The sequence below is a fragment of the Diabrotica undecimpunctata genome, chromosome 6 (genome assembly GCF_040954645.1).
Source record: "Diabrotica undecimpunctata isolate CICGRU chromosome 6, icDiaUnde3, whole genome shotgun sequence".
Classification (NCBI taxonomy): domain Eukaryota; kingdom Metazoa; phylum Arthropoda; class Insecta; order Coleoptera; family Chrysomelidae; genus Diabrotica; species Diabrotica undecimpunctata.
The window spans coordinates 98,772,646-98,791,984 of record NC_092808.1 but is presented as its reverse complement, the minus strand read 5'-3'; the positions used below and the strand labels follow the sequence as shown (position 1 = coordinate 98,791,984).

General features: G+C 35.0%; 1 protein-coding gene across 2 annotated transcripts in view; it reads left to right on the top strand.

Moving 5' to 3' along the window:
* The first annotated feature begins 234 nt into the window (after window positions 1-234).
* LOC140443625 (TBC1 domain family member 31) overlaps window positions 235-19,339 on the top strand; it is a 54,755-nt gene continuing 35,650 nt past the window's right edge. For both annotated transcript variants that reach the window (XM_072534982.1, XM_072534981.1), the window contains exons 1-5: window positions 235-414; window positions 1,003-1,426; window positions 2,358-2,506; window positions 12,002-12,180; window positions 15,520-15,779. In XM_072534982.1, coding sequence (XP_072391083.1) covers window positions 341-414; window positions 1,003-1,426; window positions 2,358-2,506; window positions 12,002-12,180; window positions 15,520-15,779 — 1,086 coding nt within the window. In that variant the 5' untranslated portion in view covers window positions 235-340. The remainder of the gene's footprint in view (window positions 415-1,002; window positions 1,427-2,357; window positions 2,507-12,001; window positions 12,181-15,519; window positions 15,780-19,339) is intronic.

Below are 19,339 nucleotides of genomic sequence, written 5' to 3'. Positions count from 1 at the left end.
ATGTTTGTTATATATCATGACCTGCCTATAACAGTTTTCTATAACTATTTTTAGTTTTTATTATGTAGGTATTATTTTGTTTTCATTCATGCATAAGTTAAAGATTTTTAATGTTAAAAATCATAAAATAGGATGCTAAATAGCCAGTGGCTGTATGCCATTGTTAATAATATTGAGTGATGAGTAATGCTTAGACAAGGAAAGAGAGGTGACGTGTGTCGATGACAGCTGCCATCTGTTGTTGTCATGAGAACGTGTTGTAATCAAAACAAACAAAATATAAATACTTCATTAGATAAACTACTGAGGATTATTTAATATATTTATACTTATAAATAACATGGAGCTTACAGTAGAAATGCTAAGAGAAGTTAATAAAAGAATATTTCGGTTAAAACCTGTAAAATCAAATGGGTATGTGTTATTTTGATTTTCTCTAGTAATATAGAAGCAAAGAATATAGACGCATATACGTCTTTGGCAATGGTCTGCTTATTTTATGCTATTCTGGATACATTTTTAAAATCTCAAGTTATCAAGATTCCATATACTAATCCTTCATAAAACTGAATCACGAAAAGTTTAATTAAAGAAAAAGTTTGTACACTAGGTTTATTGTTTAATAGTAGACAATTACTTAGTAAAAATACACATACCTACATATTCCTGTGACTAGATCTCTGTGACTACAAGATAATCTATTGTCTTCTTATTTTCTGCAACTTTTGTTATATTCTCTTATAAATTACCTAAAAAACTCACCTAGTTCATATCAACCTTATTATTACCAGTAACTATGACAGTTTCATCCACTATTTCAGCCCAAAAGATATGTCATTTAGTAGCAAATAACCTTGTGTTATATGGAAACTTTTTTACTTTAATTCTGTCTAACTATATCTAGCTACATTAAATACTACACAATTGTCCATACAAAATCTATTAATTTTACTAGATGAAACTATCCTGATAATGTATGTGTACAAATATATCTTTTTTTAGCTTAGTTCTTAAGGTACATCACACCTTGATCAATGCAAAGCTTAGATTTATATATTGCTGCTCACACCATACAAGCAATATTACAGCATTAGCAGACAACCAAGGAAATGTATTTCTTATTGACTACTCCATTGGAAAAGTTTGGGGACTACCAAAGTTTTCTTCATCAACACTTATAGAATTTTCACCACTAAACCATGACCATTTGTTTATTGGAATAGAAGGAGGTGACATACTTATTTGTAACAGTAATTCTGGATATATAGTTGAAAAACTTATGGGTCATCACTACAGTGTTTTTAGAGTTTCTTTTTCAAAAGACAAATTATTATCTGCTTCGAAGTATGAAGCTATAACATGGGATTTGGAAAATTTCTCTAAACTACAAGTTTTAACCTTAGAAGAGGATTGCTTACTGAAGTATGTATGTACTTTAACTGATAGTATTTATTTATTATAAAACTTATAGAATCTTATTTTCCTTTTAATTTTTCAGTTAGTCTAGCTAAAGTCGCCATACTTGGAATTTACTATATTTTTCATTTACAATGTATATTCACTTGGTTGAAGTTGAATATTACTATTCTCTCCGTGTGTAACCATGGTAGGGGTACGTTGAAACGATGCCAGCATGAATAGCGGAGAAATATGACAAAATTGGACCTATCTTTTTACCCATAAATTTTATCAAAAATAGGTGCAAATACATGTTGTTTATTTAATTGTGCTAATAATAGCAAACATAGTGAGTGTAGTTTTTATAGGTTTCCAAAGATTACATATAAATTAGAGAAAAGAAAAAGATGGATTCATGCTATTAATATGAAAAAGTAAATATCACATAATTTCATTTTTATGCAATTGAAATAGAAAGAATTTAAATAATATACCTTAGATATATCATAAGGCTTCAAGCTTATCTGCAACCTGCCTGATGACTTTAGCTTTTATATCATAACTTTTACTATTATTGTTTTTAATTAGATGCTCTTCCACATGACAAACGTCATTTGGCAGTAATAGATTTTTCTTTTCTTTTCTTTTTGGGGTTGAAACGATAAATTATGATGAATTTTTAGAAACCCAGTTCTTAATACTACATTCATTTTGTACATAAACTGAAAAAATATAATTAAAAAACTAATTATTAATAATTGTCAATTTCCTATGTATTTAACATATGTTTAACCTCAAATTGGTAGGTTCAATAACTCTATTGACCTGTTATATTAAATTTAATGATTAATTTTTTCAAAAATCAACATCTTATTTTTCTATTTCTTAGTTTTTTAATTACGTTCTAAGATGTCAGTTATTTTAATTACAAATAAAACTTATTGTATATTACTTTTTAGGTGACATTTGTTCCAAAGTCTGGTATTATTTTAGCATGTTTTCAAGATGACTTAATTCAGATGTGGTCCCCTAATACATATGAGACAATAAAACAATTTGCACCTACTAATTGGAAAAATTGTCTAGTTAAATCAGTTAGCTTTACCAGGTAAAATCCTGCAATAAATACAGGGTGTTTCACGACGTTTAGACTACCTCTACAGGGTGTTTCATAAAGGTATGTCATAAATTAAATCACACATTGCAGGGACAAAAATAAATTGATTGAATCCAACTTACCTTAGTACAAAAGTATATACAATTAAAGTTACAGCCATTTGAAGTTACAAAAGAAAACTTGTTTTTTTTGCAGTATCTCCTAAACAACTTGACATTTTGTAATAAAAATGGACACATTCCTTTCTTGTTCTGAAAGCATTTTTCATAAAAAAGAAACAACAAAATCTAATCGCACAGAAAATTTTAAGGGGGGTTTGCAGCCATAAATCCGCTCAAACTTTTGAGTATGTTCAAATCAAATGAATTTTGTGGCATCATTAGTTAGCAACACATTATTTTTAAAAATTTTTTGCGTCATCACCTTTTTCAAATACAGTTTTTATTGAATTACGGCCCTTTTCATTAACCTTTAAAAAATTATGTGCAACTAAATAAATGGCTTAAATGAATTAACAAGTACAAAAAATGTCTAAAACCTCTATAAATATGATATTACAATAAATGTTTAAAATGACCCCCATTTTCTTCAATACACATTCGGTATCGTTTTAATGAGGAAAACCGAATGCGCTAAAAAATCATATTTTTCTGACGAAATTGATTTGCAGCTTCAATTATTCTAACCCTCAATTGTTGTTCGTCCTCTATTGTTACAAAATATACTGTCACTTTCATAAACCCCAAAAGCAAAAGTCCATGGGATTAAGACCTGGACTTCTGGGTGGCCAAGAAATAGGTGCGTCACGACCCCTTCCAATCCACCGACCAGGATATTGACTGCAAATGTATTCCCGGACTTCATTACTGTAATGCGGTGGAGCGGCATCTTGTAGAAATCACATGTTTTGCCTTATTGCAATATTCACTTCTTCCAAATAGTCTTGTAAATCGTTTGCCAAGAACTGCAAATAATTATCACCATTTAAATTGTTGGGAAAAAATACTGGACCTATTATATTGTTATCCACAATTCCTGTCCAAACATTAACTTTGAAAGTTCTTTGGTGATGAGTCGTTTTTTTGGCGTGAGGATTTTCGTCGGCCCAAATGTGCTCGTTATGATAGTTTGTAATTCCATTTATACTGAAGGCAGCCCCGTAGGTAAACAAATTCTTTCTAATAAAATTAACATTTCTAGTGTTTTCCATTAAAAACCAATCGCAAAATCCAATCCTTTTAGGATTATCTTCAACCAATAACTCTTGTACCGTTGTTAAGTGATAGGGTTTAAGCAGCTGATCCTTCAAACGCCTCCAAACTCTTACGTGAGGAACATTAAGTTGAGCAGCTATTACCCTTTTACTTGTTCCAGGGACTTCTTCAATGATTTCTAAAATGTCTTCATCAGTTGCATCCATTACTGGACGACCACTATTGCCAGCAACTTGCGGTTGGAATGTATCCATTTCCCGTAAACGACGATCAATGGTCAGAAATAATCGTCTATCGGGTGTATTTTGATTGGGGTATTTTAATGCATAACGCCTTGCGGCTGCTGCATTATTTCCTTGACATTCACCTACGATATTCCCGATAGTTTATTGAAATCATAATTTAATCTGATCCAACTTACCCAAACGCATATCTGCCATTTCCTTAAATGTGTAGGCCATTGTCATATCAACATTTTTAATATTAATCTTATTCACACAATAAATGATAGCTTCAAATTATTGACTATTATTGATGGAACTGTTTGTAATTATTGTATCCGTAGAAACTAATTGTAATTTTATGGCCAACTAGGAAAAAACTAGTTTTTCGAAAAACTGAGTTTTAAAAGTTTTAAAAATAATGTGTTAAACTAATGATACCACAAACTTCATTTGATTTGAACGTACTCAAAAGTTTGGGAGGGTTAAGGGCAGCACACCCCCCTTAAAATTTTTCTGTGCGCTGAGATTTTGTTGTTTCTTCTATATGAAAAATGCTTTCAGAACAAGAAAGTAACGTGTTTATTGTTATTACAAAATGTCAAATAGTTTAGGAGATAATGCAAAAAAACAATTTTTATTTTGTAACTTCAAAGGGCTGTAACCTTTTTGTGTACACTTTTGTACTAAGGTAAGTTGGATTCAATCCATTTATTTTTGACCTCGGAATGCGTGATTTAATTTATGACATACCTTTTTGAAACACCCTGTATATAGGAAACTATTTACACGATATTTTTAAAAATTCCTTGTTGGGGATTGCAAATTACGACGAACTTAAAAGAAAATATTTTCACAGACAGGTATAACGGAAGTGAATTAGAACTTTGTTATTTTAAATGAAACACCCCGTATAATATTGCATATTCAGATTTAGATTTTCCGTAAAATTCTAGATAAGATTTGTATAAGGTACCATAGGTTAAAACTCTATAACATATATTTTCATAAATATCTTGTAAATGGTTTCCGATATATAGGTAGTGTACGCTCGTCATGAAACACCCTATATATATATATATATATATATATATATATATATATATATATATATATATATATATATATACATAAATGTATACAAACTAAACAGTTTATTAGGGCTGCAGTCAGAAGGTTTGGCCGGGATGTTACAGAAACACTCTTTTGCCTTTTGGTCTAGCTTTCGGAATTGTTTTATTCTTTTTTCAAGGCACTGTAATTAGAAGAATGTGTATATATTTACAATATATCACAAATTGTTAGTGCAACTTACTAGTCGTTGAGATTATTTATATACAGCTATGACACTTAACATTAATAACACACATATAAATTTTTACTATCATAACTAAATTTTAAAATGTATTTTGTTCATTATTTTAAATGTTATATTTTATATGTGTGTTATTAATGTTGAGTGTCATAGCTTTATATAAATAATTTCAACGACTAGTAAGTTGCACTGAGAATTTGTGATGTATTCTAAATATTTTCACATTCTTCTAATTACAGTGTCTTGAAGAAGGATTAAAACAATTCCGAAAGATAGACCAAAAGAAGTCAGAAGAGTGTTTCTGTTAACATCCCGGCCAAACCTTCTGACTGCAGCCCTAATAACCTGTGTTGTTTGTTTATATCGACAGTCAATAATATCCAGTATTTCGTATATATATATATATATATATATATATATATATATATATATATATATATATATATATATATATATATATATATATTGTTACGAACATGCTTTCGAGATGGCCCAGGTAACGGTTGCATTGAATCTCTAATACCCTTCCAGAAGCTTCTCCGTGTATCGAGTGCGAGAGAGAACAACAGGTCACGTAGGCAAATTAGAGGTGGGACAACTCCCGAATGTTCTGGAACTTAATACTTTTGGTATATATATGACGCGATTTTAGAAGTAGAGTTAGTTGATAATAGAGTACCGAACTGTAAACTTATAAATAAATATATGTATATAAATTCGAACCGCTCGTTTTATTTAATCTCGCTACAGTTGGTGTCCGGTGTGAGATTTGCAAATAAATTCAGCAGTGACTTTTGAAAAAGACTTTTGAACTTTTGAAAAGTATTGTTCGTCGGGAACATCCGCGTAGTTAGTACATCCGGTAGTGTCCTTTGTACGAAAGAACATTTAAAAAGTACGTGTGTGCCTGACCAAAGATGCTGCTAGTACAACTTTCAGTAAAACAGTTGCGTGAGCAACTGGAAGAACGCGATGAAGATTGCAGCGGGTCCAAAAAGATACTTCAAGAACGTCTGAAGACTGTTCTCAACAAGAATGGAGATGACCCAGAGACATTCCAGTTTCAGTCAGCGGAAGAAGCAGTTTTAATGAAGATAGAAGAAACTTCTAAAAAAATTGAAGAAACGTCTAAAAAAACTGATGATAAATTCGAGACTGTTTCCAAAAGATTCGATGAAACGTCTCAAATGATCGAAGAAACTTCTCAAATTATTAAAGAAACAGCCAGACAAAACGACGAGAAATTCGAAAATATGTCTAGAAGATTCGACGAAGTATGTAATCAAAACAATGAGAAATTTGAAGAAGTCTCAAGAACATTTGATAAGATACAGAAAAATGTTAACGATAAGATAGAAGACGTAGAAGAGAAGATCAAACAATTAGAGACCATGATAACTAACACAAAAGTGCTACCACCAGTTAATACAATAGCCTTAGATCCGGTAGTGAAAGAAGAATCACCCAGAGACGAAACTACACATAATATGAGATTCAAATTGCCACCATTTGATGGAAAGTCTGCTTGGTCCATATACCTTAGACAATTTGAAGCTATTGCGACAGCCAATCATTGGACAGAACAAGAAAAAGCTGTTTCCTTGACTGCTGCTTTACGAGGTGATGCTGCAGATATCCTAAGATCGATTCCTAAGGGTCAAGAAAAATGTTACCAGACCTTGTTTACCCGACTAGACAAACGTTATGGAGATGCCCATCTACAACAAGTCTACAAAGCGCAACTAAGAAGTAGAATTCAACGAGCAAGTGAAAATTTGCAAGAGTTTGAAGCAGATGTTGCTCGTATAGTGCGGTTGGCTTATCCGGAGGTACCAGACAACATTTTAGAAGAAATTGCTGTAGATACCTTCGTCAATGGGTTAAAAGAAAGTGAATTACAGAAAGCTTTACGACTAGCAAGACCGAAAGTTCTAGATGAAGCGCTCGCTATTGCCTTGGAACATGAAACAGCTAGTCAAACTTCACGGAGTCATCGAGTAAGAACCATTGAAGAAGGCGACGAACCAAGCGATGAACGTCTGGAAGAAATGGTACGAAAAGTAGTTCGTAACACGATGCCGAAGAGACGCGAGCCCAGATGTTGGAATTGCGGTGACTTAGGTCATATTCGCCGTAATTGCAAGAAAATGATACAACCGTCGGAAAACTAGAACGGGTCGACAACAAGGGGCAACTGCCGACCTCGAGAAACACAGCCCCCATAGTAACTGTGAACATTACGTCCTCAGGTGGAATTCATAGCTTGTACATAGAGGGTCGTATCAATAATAAAAGTAGATCGTTTTTGGTAGATACAGGTGCAACGAGAACTATTGCACGGCCAGAAGTAGTACGAGGCCATCTTAAATTATTGCCTGCAACAGTAAAGCTTAGAACAGCAACTGGTGAGATAATTAATACATATGGCGAGGCTAATATGTCAGTATCCATTGGCCAGACCACAGTGAAACATACAGTATTAATTGCAGAGATCTCCGATGAGTTCATATTGGGGATGGATTTACTAAGGAAAGTTGGGGCTGTATTGAATGTCAAAGATGGAGTTCTCGAGATCAGTGGTGAAGAGTTGCCGTTTCATGAAGACAAAGAAGATGTTATCAGCTTAATAACTACTTGTGACGTAACAATACCCGGTAATAGTGAGAAAATTTTGATGACCAGACCTGATGGTTACTGCCGAGAGGGAAGTTTAAGGATGGTCGAAGATGTGAATAATGCCGAGTTCCTAACGGCAAAAGCTTTGGTGAGAATTCGAGATGTCGTTCCTGTAAGAGTTATGAATTTAAAGGGAACTGCTATTAAGTTAAGTAAAAGAACTTTGATCGGACAGTGTGTTCCCGTGGCTTCGATTTGTTCCATAAATACTAATGAGAAACCGTCGAAATCTAAGTATCCAAAGGAGCTTGTTGAGACGATGATTAAAACGTGCCAAGATCTTGATGATGAACGAACTAAAAAAGTGAAGTCTATGCTGATAGAATTTCAAGATGTTTTTGCCATGGATAAGAAGGATAATGGCAAAACAAGCATAGTAAAGCATAAAATTAATACCGGAGACGCTCAGCCAATCAGACAACAACCTAGACGACTTCCATTTGCGAAAAGAGATGAAGCCGAAGACATCATCAAAGATATGAACAAACAAGGGGTAATTGAACCATCAAACAGTCCATGGACATCACCAGTAGTCCTAGTAAAGAAGAAAGATGGTTCAACACGTTTTTGTATTGACTACCGACAGCTCAATGCAGTAACTAAAAAAGATAGTTATCCTTTGCCCAGAATAGACGATACTTTGGATACACTTTCTGGTTCTCGTTGGTTCTCCACACTCGATCTGAAAAGTGGATATTGGCAAGTAGACATGGAGCCAGCTGATCGTGAAAAAACCGCATTCTCCATAGGATCAGGGCTTTGGCAGTTCACAGTTATGCCCTTTGGTTTATGTAATGCTCCGGCCACATTTGAAAGATTAATGGATGCAGTTTTAAGAGGTCTAACATGGAAAACATGCCTGGTTTATTTGGATGATGTAATTGTAGTTGGAAGATCCTTCGATGAACATGCCAATAATCTATCAGAAGTCTTTCAACGATTGCGGGCAGCGAATCTGAAGTTGAGTCCGAAGAAATGTCACTTGTTTCGACGAGAAGTGAAGTACTTGGGACATATTGTAGCAAGTAATGGTGTAACAGCTGATCCTGAAAAACTTGCAGCAATTAAGGATTGGCCAATACCAAGAGATAAACACGAAATTAGAAGTTTTCTTGGCCTATGTACATATTACCGCCGTTTTGTCAAAGGATTTGCCAATATCTCCAAGCCATTAACAAAGTTGACAGAAGAAGGCAAAGAATATACATGGAGCGAAGAGTGTCAAAGAGCTTTTGAACACTTACAAGTGGCTCTGATAAGCGCACCGATTTTAAGCTACCCTAGACAGGCAGGAAAATTTGTGTTGGACACCGATGCAAGCAACAGTGCAATAGGAGCTGTTCTTTCCCAAATCCAAGATGGGCAGGAGAAAGTCATCGCTTACTTTAGCAAAGTCTTGTCAAAACCAGAAAGAAACTATTGCGTTACCAGAAGAGAATTGCTAGGCGTAGTGAAGGCTTGTGAGCATTTCCATAAATACTTGTATGGCAGAAAGTTTCTCCTTCGCACGGATCACGCTGCTCTAAAATGGCTCCTACAATTTCGTAATCCAGAGGGCCAGATGGCAAGATGGTTAGAACGATTACAAGAATATGATTACGAGATCGAACACAGGGCTGGCAGAGTTCATTCCAATGCTGATGCCCTTTCGAGACGACCGTGCAGTGCAAATTGTAATCACTGTCTTAAATTAGAAGAACGACTTTGCCCCGTGAGACGAACCACCGTCATTAATGAGCAATGGCAGCCTCAACAGCTACAAGACGCTCAAGCAGATGATCCATGTATAAAAAGAGTATTGGATTGGATGCGTCGAAGTGAGAGACCTTCTTGGCAAGACATTAGTGCATGTAGTCCAGAAGTCAAGTGTTACTGGAGCCAATGGAATTGCCTAGTGCTGAAAGATGATCTTCTGTATAGAACCTTTGAGAACGATGATGGTACAGAAACTAAGCTTCAGTTAATTGTACCTAAAAGTAAAGTGTCAGAAGTATTGCGTCAGTTGCATGACGGTGCATCAGGTGGACACTTTGGTATCACGAAGACTCTGCAAAAGGTTCGAGAACGGTTCTATTGGGTGAACTGTAAAGATGATGTAAGAAGATGGTGCCGGAAATGTGAACTGTGTGCAACCAGTAATGGTCCAGCTGGTAAAAAGAGGGCACCCATGAGACAGTACAATGTTGGTAGTCCTATGGAAAGAGTAGCAATCGACATTGCAGGTCCACTTCCAGAGACAAATGATGGAAATAAATATATCCTGGTAGCCATGGATTATTTTACGAAATGGACTGAGGCCTATGCGATACCAAATCAAGAAGCTGCTACCGTTGCAGAGGTACTTGTTAAAGAATTCTTTAGCCGATTTGGTGTTCCTTTGGAGATCCACTCCGACCAAGGGCGAAACTTCGAGTCAACCCTTTTCCAAAACGTCTGTAAATTGATTGGTGTCAATAAGACCAGAACGACACCCCTGCATCCTCAATCAGATGGAATGGTCGAGAGAATGAACCGAACAATGGGTAAACACCTGTCCAAAGTTGTATCAGAACATCAAAGAGATTGGGACCAGCACATTCATTTATTCCTAATGGCCTACCGCTCGGCCGTGAATGAAACTACAGGCCAGACTCCAACCTGCCTGATGTTAGGTCGTGAAGTTCGTTTACCCTGCGACCTAGAGTTTGGCTGCAGACCTTCCGAAGAACATGTTGCAAGCGAAGATTATGTCGACCGCCTGAAGTTAAGAATGAACAACATTCATGAACTTGCCCGACAACACATCCAGATAGCCAGTGACAGAATGAAAGACCAATATGATTCTCGATGCAAGAGTGAAAGCTATGAAGTAGGTGATCTTGTTTGGCTTTATAATCCGCAACGTCGTCGAGGCTTGTCTCCCAAACTGCAAAGACAATGGGAAGGTCCATATGAAATTAAAAAGAAAATAAATGACGTAATATACCGAATTAAGAAGTTGCCGAAAGGTAAACCAAAAGTAGTTCACATAAATCGTCTTGCACCATATGCTGGCTCAAATGAAACAGAAGAAGCACGAACCCTTCAACATGAGATCAAAGATGACCGGCGACCAAGCTTTAATGAATTTATGTCAAATTACGCAGAGAGAAAGAGTGCTAGATTCGGCGTGACCAGAGAAGTTCAGCAGGATCTTTTTAGGGTTCCGCATAACGTCTCTCTAGCCCACTGTGTTGCCCAAGATCTTGAGATGACTAAAGGAATCTCATCTGTATTTTATAAGAAATTCGGTCGTTTGGACGAGTTAAAAAACCAGCAGCCTAAAGTTGGAAGAGTACTGAGATTAGAAGATGGTTCTCGATCTTTGCTGTATATGGTGACCAGGAAGTCGTATACAGACAGGGCAAGCTACGAGGATATATGGCGTGCTCTAATTAATTTGAAGAAAATTGTGTGCAATTACGACATCAAGAATTTGGCCTTACCCAAGATAGGTCATGCACTAGATAATCTGGACTGGAAGATTGTCAGAAGCATGCTTGAAGTGATCTTCCGAGAAACCGGCGTAGGAATTACTGTGTGTTGCATTAACCCGATGAAATCGTATCCTTCAAAGTCAGTAGACTGTTATTTCTTTCTAAAGGGTTCATGCAGAGCTGGAGAGTCCTGTAGATTCCGCCATCCTGTGCCTACATATAGAGTTGCTGATCGGGACGGTCAGATTTAAGAGGGGAGCAGTGTTACGAACATGCTTTCGAGATGGCCCAGGTAACGGTTGCATTGAATCTCTAATACCCTTCCAGAAGCTTCTCCGTGTATCGAGTGCGAGAGAGAACAACAGGTCACGTAGGCAAATTAGAGGTGGGACAACTCCCGAATGTTCTGGAACTTAATACTTTTGGTATATATATGACGCGATTTTAGAAGTAGAGTTAGTTGATAATAGAGTACCGAACTGTAAACTTATAAATAAATATATGTATATAAATTCGAACCGCTCGTTTTATTTAATCTCGCTACAATATATATATATATATATATTTAATTGCAAATAAAAATAATTATTGTAATCATTTTATAGGGATGGTCAAATGATGGTAGTAGCTGGATATCTTCCAATTATTTCACTCTTCCATTTGGAAAGTTCAAAATTGATAAAGACAATATCCTTAAATGATTATTTACATAGTATAAAACGAACAGAATTTGTTAACAAGGAGTTTGATGGAGGAAACAATAAAATTTTAGCCATTTTATCAGGTAGTGTTTGCATTTTTATTTAAATTTCATTTAAGTAATTTTGCTGTATGCGTACTTTTTATATTTAAACTCGATTGTTGCTTACTATGAAAAGTTCTATTTAACAGTCGAGTCAAGACAATCAAATTAAATATTATATATTATTAAAAGGAATACAATATACGCAGAGGAAAGATAAGTTAGGTGTACTGAAATTTTCCTTGCAGTAATTTGAATATATCGATGGCCTGGTTCCAAAAGTGGCTAACTACAAAATCGTCATTTTCAATTAAACGAAATTTTAAGTTTAACCCTGTCGATCAAATCAGGTCTTTCAAATCAAATTATTTCCCTATAAAATATTAGGTAGTAATACTGACTTTATCACCTATTAGGAAACACTTTAGATATAAGAATAATAAATAGTTCTTTAAATTATTCGTGTGGGAAGGGTTTTTCGTAATAAAATGCACGTAGCCACATTTGGAACTTAACTTTATTTTAAATTGAAAAATGAATACTGGTTATCTACAATATTACAACTACAGTAAAATTTATAAAAATAATTAATAAATAAACAACGGTGTAAACTTCTTGTAAAATAAATATTTAAAAAAAAATCTTGCTCTTATTGGTCATTTATATCGGGTAATACCGTCTCGTCCTCAATATTTAGATCTCCAATTAAGTCTCTGTAAAAGGCTCTACAATCGTCGGGGAAATTTTCGGCACTACTGATTTCTTTTCAGTTTTGAAGTTTTGCAGCCGATATTTTTCTTTTTTCTTCAAACAAAGGCTTTAAATAATTTTCCATGGTGGACGTAACTCTTCGACCCCTACGGGGAACACTCAATATTTTTTGAAATATTTCATCTAAATAGGTTTTAACGTGCATCACACCTTTTTCATAACGAAGCCAATTAATGTCCTGCCAATTAATTAGAGTTCCATCTTCAGCTTTGTTTCGATTAACCATTATAAGTTTTGCAAGGGGTTTTCAATCAATAAAGGTAAGGTCAGGTGTTGTATTAACTTTAAATTTTTGAGCATTTCGTTTTGCGTTCTTTTCAATCTTCTTCTTTGGGTGCCGTGTCCGTATTCAGACGTTGGCCGTCATCATGTTTACAATTTCCTGAAACCCTTTTCTTTCGGCTGCTGCGCGAAATAATTCTTCTACTGTGGAACCACACCATTGTCTAATATTACGCAGCCATGAAAGTTTCTTTCGACCAATCCATCTCTTTCCTTCCACTTTTCATTGTATTATAAGGCGAAGTAGATGGTATTTAGGTCCTCTAATTATATGGCCAAAGTATTCTTCATTGGAAGTGTGCGAAACCCACGATATCTTTGCAATAGTTACCCATTTATGCAGCAAGTATACAGGGATATATTATTTATAAGTATATAGGATTACTTCAATAGGTAAAGCCTGAACAGCAGACAGAAACATGGCAGCAACAAATTGATTTTTGTTCTGACACCGCAAGTGTCACTGAAGAGTATTACATTTTTAAATGTTTGGGGGAGGCTCCTAAGATGGTGAAACAAGCAAGACGCTACTACTGAGGGCCCACGTAAATCCTCAATCTCAGTCCACATGAAACATTTACCAGTATTATTTCCAGTATTACCGTCTATACAATCTGCAATCCTTAAGCTCTTCGACTGTCTTATAGCAAAGCAACTTTCTTGGTTATGTAAAGGCTTAATATCTTAATCACAACATAGTTTACATAGCAAAAAACCACTGGAACAAACTTGGTTTGCCATCAATCTGATATATTATCTCATATGGAAGACCGTAAACAGGTAGATGCAATATACACATATTTTTCCAAAGCATTTGATCGTGTAGATCACCAAATACTTTTGGGCACATGACAAAGAGTCAAGATAGGTTGTCATCTGTCTGACTATCTCAGTAACATCTGGAGTTCCTCAAGGAGGCCACACTTCTCCACTTCTTTTTAATATCTTCGTTAACGACATCACTTTCTGTTTCCTAACTAGCAAATGTCTAATGTTGGCAGATGACTTAAAATTTTGGAAAGTTATAGATAGCTTAAGAGATCAAGCCTTGCTATAAGATGACATAGACCGACTACAAAATTGGTGCAATCAGAATTTGGGTGTTATTTTCGATGAGAAGCTTACTTTCTGTGACCACATAAACTCTATTTCAATAAAGGCATTTAAACTTTTTGGTTTCGTTACCAGGAATTGCAAGTATTTCTCCAAGATTAGTGTATTGTTGCTTAGTTAGAACTTTTTTGGAATACTGTTCAGTTATTTGGTCACCTTATTTTCAGAACAATATTGATACCATAGAAAGAGCATAAATGTTTCAGATATTGTGCTTACCGTGTTCACACTACTATTGAACATCATGATTATTCCTGTATCGAACAACAATTATCTTTACCCTTACCCAAGAACCGTCGTGATATGTCAGGAGCTATATTTATATATAAAATCATACACGGATTTATTGTTTGTCCAAACCTGTTGAGCCAGATTAACTTTAATGTTCCCCATCAAGCTCTACGTTACCACAATGTTTTGAATATTCCTTTCCACAGAACAACCTATGTTATGTCCATTGTACCATAGGTTATAATAAAACAAATGGCGCTAACTTCACCTACATGGAAAGATGTTCATTCCAAAGGTGGCTATGTATTACTAACTACATATGGAATTGCGAACTACGTTCATTGTGCACATAGATACTAATGGTTGTATATATTCTGGCGCCTATTTTTAAGTTAATGCAATTCGCCAAATTTGGAACAAAACTTAAAATAATTATGCGGTTTACTGTGTAAATAGCTCGAAAATGGAAAAATTGTAGTTAGCCACATTTGGAACCAAGTCATCGATGTGTAAAAAGAAATTTAGATAAGAGGTATGAGTATACTGTTTTACTGTGATGATGACTATAGTTGAACAATTAACGTAGTATAATTTTGAATTGGTTTCAGTTTAGGAAATGTACAGTGCAGAGCATAGCTGTTCAAATATCCCAAAATAGTTATAGAGTAACATGTAGCCCCATCTCTGGTTAACCAATTGTAAACATTGTGTTCTGTGTTTTACAACCTTAAAATAAAGTTAAGTCTGTGCTGACAACTCAACGAAGTGCGTATCATTTCCCTGCAATCTCATTATAACAAGTTATGCACCCAGATTATCATTATAACAATAGACATATCCTGTATGTTCAGCTAACCTGGACAAAACAAATAATAAAAAGATATTCCAGTTTGAGCAGTACGAAAATGATTGAACATTTTCTGCTAAACATTTGCTTAATTTTGTTCTTACATTTTAGATATACTATAAAAACACTGTTTTTAGGTCAAGGTATTATTTACTTTCTAAATATCGAAGAAGACAAAATTGTAAGCCACTTACAATGTGATACAGAAATAAACAGATTTGTATGTACCACTAATGGAACTCATGCGATATGCTTGTTATCGTCAGGAGAAGTAGAAATTTTTAATATAGAACAATATCTTTCTCCCCCTGTGGAAATAAGAGTCCAAAAAGTTCGTAAAAAATTTCTAATTAATCGGAAACGAAGTCTCGCCGAAGTTCAGTTTGTTAAACAAGAAGTAGGTAAATTAATGCATAGAATAATTAGATAATAATCTGTACGTAATTATTTGCTTTGTTTGTAGAGAAACATAAAATGTAAAATTGTGATAAAAGGCAAAGACACAACTTTCAAAAATAACTTCTTCAATAACTGGAAGAGCTTGTGGTGAAAGATTTTGAGAATTTTACGTAATTTTATTGAACAAACACTATAAACAACAAACTATAACTATATAATAATAACTTAAATGTAATTTAAATTAATCTTCATCGAAGCGGGGTATCGTCATTCTCCCTTCATCTTGGCGTAAGCATCCCTCTGCCGATGAAGCGCGTTCGGTTCGATCGGGTTGGATCGGGAGCAGGTCCGTACTTAACAATAACTGCAATAGAGCAGAGTTGCTACCTAAGTCACACCTAGATGCAGCACATCCAGAATCATATAGAGTAATTTTTATAGCTTCTCGTGTCTTAAAAATTTTGAAAATAGTGATGAAAGTAAGACTAGGTCATTGGATCCAAAATAACAATAAATTATCTGAATTGCAGTTTGATTTTAGAAGAGGATGTTCAACCATTGAAAATAGAGGATTATATTTTTAGTAAGCGATATAAATATGACTTTTATTCACAGCCAATCAGTTCCAGCAATTTTTTTTGGACATGGAATTAGTGGATGATAATGTTATATTAGATATACTCTACGAAAACAATGTGAATCTTCAAGGCTGTGACTTCACGTATCAGGTATATTTTGATAGAATGAATATAAATAATGAAACATGGGGCTCTAAAATGACCAATATACAAACGGGCTATAACGGGCATACTAAGGAAACTCAATGGGAAATTCTAAATTGTTGAATTTCTGCTTCCCTAATTATTTTACACCAAAAGTCATAAGAAGGTATTTGTAGAGAACTGGTATCTGTATCGAAAACAAATGTTAAAATTGTTCTAGGAATTAAACGTATTCCAAAATTTTGCAAAAATATAATACATTTTTCAGGCCACTCCTAAAAGTCAGGCCACACGCAGTGCAAGAATGTGTATGACGTGTTGCGTTTGGTCATATTCATGTTTCTGATATGTGACAATATTTGAATTGCCAAAATTTTTTATTTTGTGATTTATTGTTTAAAAACAATGAAGTTGTTTAAAAAGTGTACTCAGTTGAAGAGAAAGTAACAATAATAAAAATGTTTTATTCGGGCAATAGTGCGCGAAATGTCAGTTCTTTATTTAGCGTACGATATCCCAATAGACCAATTCCAAGTCATTCAACAATTCAAAGGATTTTACAAAATTTTGAAAATACTGGGACCGTGATTTCTAATTGTACCTGTACAAACAATATTGCTAAGGTTCCAAGAAATTTAGAAAATCAAAATGAAATAAATGCATTAATAGCAGTAGTAGAAAATCCTAGAATAAGTTCTCGGATCATTGCAGACCAGTTTAATATTCATAATTCCACGGCCTTAAAAATTTTGCCTTATCATAAATTATTTTTAGGAATAAGGATCGCACTGAAACTATATTGCAATTCTTTGAATTGTTGTACAACCTGGAATTGAATTGGAGTGTATTAGAATACCTTACGTTAAATAAAGATCTGGCATTGCTCGCACTATTGCCTGAATACAACATAATTTGCGATTTTTCGTCAACTGAGTACATTTCATTAGCTTTATTGCTTTGTGAATAATATAATTTATTGTTTACAAAGTAATATTTATTGTTGAGTAGACGTAGTATTTAGTAAAATTTATTGTTTATAATTTAATCATAAAATAAAAATATTGACAATTCAAATATTGTCAAATATCTTACATCAATATGATCAAACGCAACACGTCATACACATTCTTGCACTACGTGTGGCCTGACTTTTATTGGTGGTCTGAGAAATGTATTATATTTTGCAAAATTTTGGAGTACTTTTAATTCGTAGAACAATTTTTACATGCGTTTTTAATACAGTTTCCTATGGCCCGTTTGACGATTCACCACCCGGTATATATTCCACCATTGTTCTACAAGTGTTTAGAGATATATCAACTCTCATCAGGAACACTTGTGGAAGTTCAAACTGAAATGAAATGCAGTCTAGTATTTGACCGTTATAATAAAAATAACATGCTTGGTACACTAGCAGCGACATCTATACGAAGCGGATACGACATGGATACAAAAAAAGAACTGCTAAACACGATCAAAGAGGAAAATACAATATTGGGTCATGTCTTGAGAGGTCAAAGATATGAGTTACTCTGAATCATATTAGTAGGTAAGTACAGGACAAAAAATCAGTAGGAAGACGCCAGAACTCATTACTGAAGGATCTGAGGATATGGTTTGACCGCTCATCTGCAGAAATCTTTCATGCAGTAGTTTTCAAAACTACAATTAGCAGTTGGATCGCCAACCTTCGAAAGGAGACGGCGCAATAAGAAGGAAAAAACAGAAATTGGCATATTCACTAGAATAAGAAAAAAGGCTTCCAACCGAAATAACATTCAATACAATATGTACCGTACGTGCATTCGTAAAATACCTAGGAATCTGACTGGATAAAAAAAATAACTCTTCATAGATTATCTAATCAGGAAAACGGAAAAAGAAATTAACATTTTACGGTTAGTACTTATATCGAACCAAATGTCGGTTAGATAAAAATGTAACAAATCTGTACACATCTTACGTTAGCTGAGTAAAAAAAGTTCGCGTAACCTTTTGGCTAAGGTCTATTTCTAGGGTATTTCAGTGGCGCAAACGCCCCTAACATGACTTAATGACCACTTACGTAGCTGAGACAGACGGCTTTACGTGCGCTCCAAAACATGGTGGCGGCTCAGGAAAATTGGAAAAATTTCGGGTCCCAGTGCTGGAAAACGAACCCGAGACCTACAACTTAAACAAAGCAGTTGAACAGAAAGGGTGGATTTGTGAGGTAGAGCCGCGAATAAGATGCGCCGACGTGACTCTAAAGATACCTGATCTTGTCGCGCAACAGGATGAGCGGGTAATTATCGTGGACGTTGCCGTCAGCTGGGAGGGCCCTGTACCCCTAAGTACACCGCCGCCAATGGCGCTGTACACTGAGCCTCGATTCCTTCAGACCACGCAGACCCGATATCCTGGAAAACCATTTGCATGGCACCTTTAATCGTTGGAGCTCGCGGAACATGGTGTCAGTCGAATTCTCGTGTCCTGAGAATTTTTAACTTTTCTAGGTTCGACGTCCGCAATTGTATCACTAAGGCAATTCAGGGTAGTATCCATATTCGTAGTCATTTTATGAGGTCTTAGCATAAGTGGCTTAAGGCAATTTTACTTGGAGTGTAAGTATCGGCTTCTTCCTATCGAGGGGTCTACGCTTGTCTAGTAGGGATTTTATCTTACTGACTGCGTAGATGTTTGTTTTGTCTTTATATGTTTGTGAATGTCCATTTTTCTATATATTTACTATTTTCAAACTTTTTATTAATTTATTATTTACCTTCGATTTGACATGGTCGAATTAGTAAGTGCAGAGGAGGGTGGTGGATCTCGTACGATTTAAGCTGGCCGTAAA